The 3,312-nt window shown below is 33.8% G+C and overlaps 1 protein-coding gene across 1 annotated transcript; it reads right to left on the bottom strand.

The window, feature by feature from the left end:
* Nucleotides 1-492: 492 nt before the first annotated feature.
* Nucleotides 493-2,676, bottom strand: LOC113858468 (probable esterase KAI2). The gene is made up of 2 exons (XM_027491135.1): nucleotides 2,092-2,676; nucleotides 493-1,449 (listed from the first exon to the last, which is right to left on the bottom strand). Exons 1-2 carry the CDS (start codon nucleotides 2,457-2,459, stop codon nucleotides 999-1,001), a joined length of 819 nt encoding a protein of 272 aa, XP_027346936.1. The 5' UTR covers nucleotides 2,460-2,676; the 3' UTR covers nucleotides 493-998.
* Nucleotides 2,677-3,312: the final 636 nt, after the last annotated feature.

The raw sequence follows: 3,312 nt of genomic DNA, 5'->3' as shown, positions 1-3,312 counted from the left end.
CAAAAGAACCCAGAGAACTAATATTACATGTAGTATAAATTAAACACTAAAAGTATGATTAAGTCTTTCTAAAAATATAACTACAATCGAAAGTCAAATTTAAATTATAATTATATTGTAATTAACAAACTTAAGTATGATACAACATCCAGTCGAAAAAAGGGGAAAAAAGAGTTATATTACCACACAACGATCATAACTCTGAAAACAGAGTTAAAAAAACATGTGCACCACGCGCGCTCATAGCTTCTTGTTCACTGTCACAGTGTGCGTATGGATATGGGCAAATAAAGCCAGCCATCAAGGAAAATGATAGCACGTTACCCCAGGACAAAAGATGCAACGCAAACTATTTGTTTGTTTTTTGGTGTTTTTTTGCGCTGACAGCACCAAAAAGATGAAACACTATTCGCACGTCTAATAATAATATTTATACACTTGTCCAATATTTTTATTTTTTATTATTTTATATCATTTATTATATTTTTAATTATGATGTTCATATATTTTTACATCTTTTAGGCTTTCTATTCTTCTTTTCTTTACAACATCACATTATTCATCAAATTTTTAACTTTTTCTCTTCTTCCTCTACCTAAGTAGTACACCCAAAATCTAGTGACATGCTTGAAATTTTTCTTGCAAGACATAACCAAACTTGGATTTTCATAACGAAAATCACAAACACTCAAACATCTACACTTGGAAATTTCACACCTAACCTAGCTATAAAGGTTAATGCTAAAATATCATTAGTTAATCAGCTATGTAATTAGTTAATGAATTAACAACATAATTTTTACGCAAAAAATAATGTCGATACACAAAATAATTAACACACTGTATTAACTATATAATAATTTAGTCATTATTAATGGCGTGGACTATTTAACCGCATGTAGGAAGAACATAAAGTGACAGGAAAAAGTTAAAAATAAAAAACTATACCCGTAAGGAGGGAACTTAAAACGGGACGAACTACATGAGTTGAGAGAGAATCATTTTGGCGCAGTGAGATCGTAACGGATATGGTTAAGCAGCACAGGAATTACGATATCGGGCGAACTCAACTGTGGCAAGTGACCCTCTGTGGGCATGACCTCGACGATGGTCTTTCCCCCAATGTTGCGTTGAAGATATTCGGCAACAACAACGGGTGCGGCTAAGTCCTTTGTGCTCTGTATGATGTGGCAGGGTACGGTGACGTGGCAGAGAATTGGCCTCATGTCGAACTGGAATATGGTTTGGGCCAAGCTGAGTGCTATGTCAGGTCTCATGTTGAATAAGGTTCTGCTGAATTCCTGCACCGCCACCGACTCCATGTCGCCGCCAATCACTAGCGGAGCGAACCCTGAACACCATGCCTTGTAATTCGACCGTATCCCATCGTATAGTTGGCTCAGATCTTCTTGCTGAAACCCTCCAAAATATTCCGGGTCATTCAGAAACCTGTACTAAAACACATCAATTTTGTTATACCTTCCCGCGCGCGTTTCTAATAATCATGTATTCATGTTTTTGTTTTATATGTATAAATATATAATCTTCAAGTATAAAACATGTTTAATATTTTATTTATTTAATACCTAAGATGATTCATAAATATAAAGCAAGAAGAACATACGATAGTAATATCTACTGTTTTTATTTTTCTATAAAAAATAATTAATTTATCAGGATTAATGAAATTAGTTATATGCTAAAAATTGTATTTTATTTTGAAAATACTTCTAATATTAAATATTAAACATGTGTCTTGATGATATAAGTTTTACAATAAATTAAGAGTATACATTTTTAATAATTAATGTATTTTAAAATGATTTTTTTTTATAATTAATCTCTTTTACTGAAAGAGATACTTGTTATAATCACACAAAAATACACTCAAAATAAGAAAATTAAATAGTGTGTAATTTAATTATGCGTTAATTTAATAAAATATTATTAATCATAACTTGTTTCAAAATTATTATCATAAAATTTACATCACAAGAGTTTACAAAAAGCATAAATTATTTTGAATAAAATAGAGGGAGTTTGGTAAAGAATTTAAAAATATCTGAAAATAATTTGTGGTTAGTAGTGTACCTTGGAGAGGCAGAGATCAAGATGAGCTTAGTGAAGAGATGAGGGTGAGAGATGGAAGCGAGGAGACCCACCATAGCTGAAAGAGAGTGGCCAACGAAGATGCAAGATTGCACTTGAAGCTCTTCCAAAATGGAAAGTAGGTCATAGACAAAGCCTTCGATTGTGGAGTATCGTTCAAAGTCGAAGTAGTCAGGGTTTGTGGTACCAGCACCCATGTTGTCATATAGAATCACGCGGTAATCATCGACTAGATGCGGTACCATGTGCTTCCACACAGATTGGTCCGTGCCAAAGCCATGAGCCAGTATCACGATTTGATTCCCCTTTCCAACTACTCTTACGTTATGAGCTTCTTCAACGATTCCCATCTTTCCTTTTCTCTATTCGTGTCGCTCTCAATTTTTTGTCAATTTAGAAGGAAGGTGCATAGCCTTCAGGGGCTTGAAAATTTTTTTCTTTTGGGATGGTTTTCAAACTTCCGACATCTTTGGCTAATTTTGTCCGCCTTTCATGTCATAACCGTGGCCGAGTAATTAAGAAGGGGGGTGGGGGGGAGGGGAATTTATGGTGGTGGAGTTGACATTGTACAATTGATGCAAAAGCCAACTTGCATAATGCGGAGCGTGAAATTCCACGTGACAAGACGTTGGCATGTAGGTGCGGTAAATTACGTTGTATTTAACTTGGATAAGTATCACATTCATAACTATTTTGGTCCATGGGCATCATTTTATCTACCTCTCTCCTATATGCGGAGGGTGGAATTAGAATTTCAGTTTTCAGATTTATGTGGCTAGGTTAAGATACTCAAATGTGATATTTATTTATAGGGTAAAGTAATTTAAAGAAATTTTCCTTTTGAAATGTGCTCCGACAAGCACAAATACAGAATAAACTTGTCGCAGAAAATTTTCCACATTCACGTATCTTCAGCCTCCCATTATTGGAGATGTTAGATTTAGCATGCAGAGCACATGGCACTTGCTTCTCTCTAGGCAAACATATCTACAGTCAGATTCGGTAAGTGTTGTTTCTTTTTTGGTAAGACGGCTATAGATTTATTAAATTCATGTTAAAATTTGCTTTAATGTAAAATTTACATAATTTGTAGAATTAAAATGTGTTATATTCAAGTAAATTATAATCTAATTTAAACACATGCACATTTACTAATAAAGATTAGTTTAAGTGATAAGCGACTCAATATCATTTAACTAAAAT

This window comes from Abrus precatorius, unplaced genomic scaffold (genome assembly GCF_003935025.1).
Source record: "Abrus precatorius isolate BTA unplaced genomic scaffold, Abrus_2018 Scaffold2, whole genome shotgun sequence".
NCBI lineage: Eukaryota > Viridiplantae > Streptophyta > Magnoliopsida > Fabales > Fabaceae > Abrus > Abrus precatorius.
This window is presented reverse-complemented; position numbering and strand designations above follow the sequence as displayed.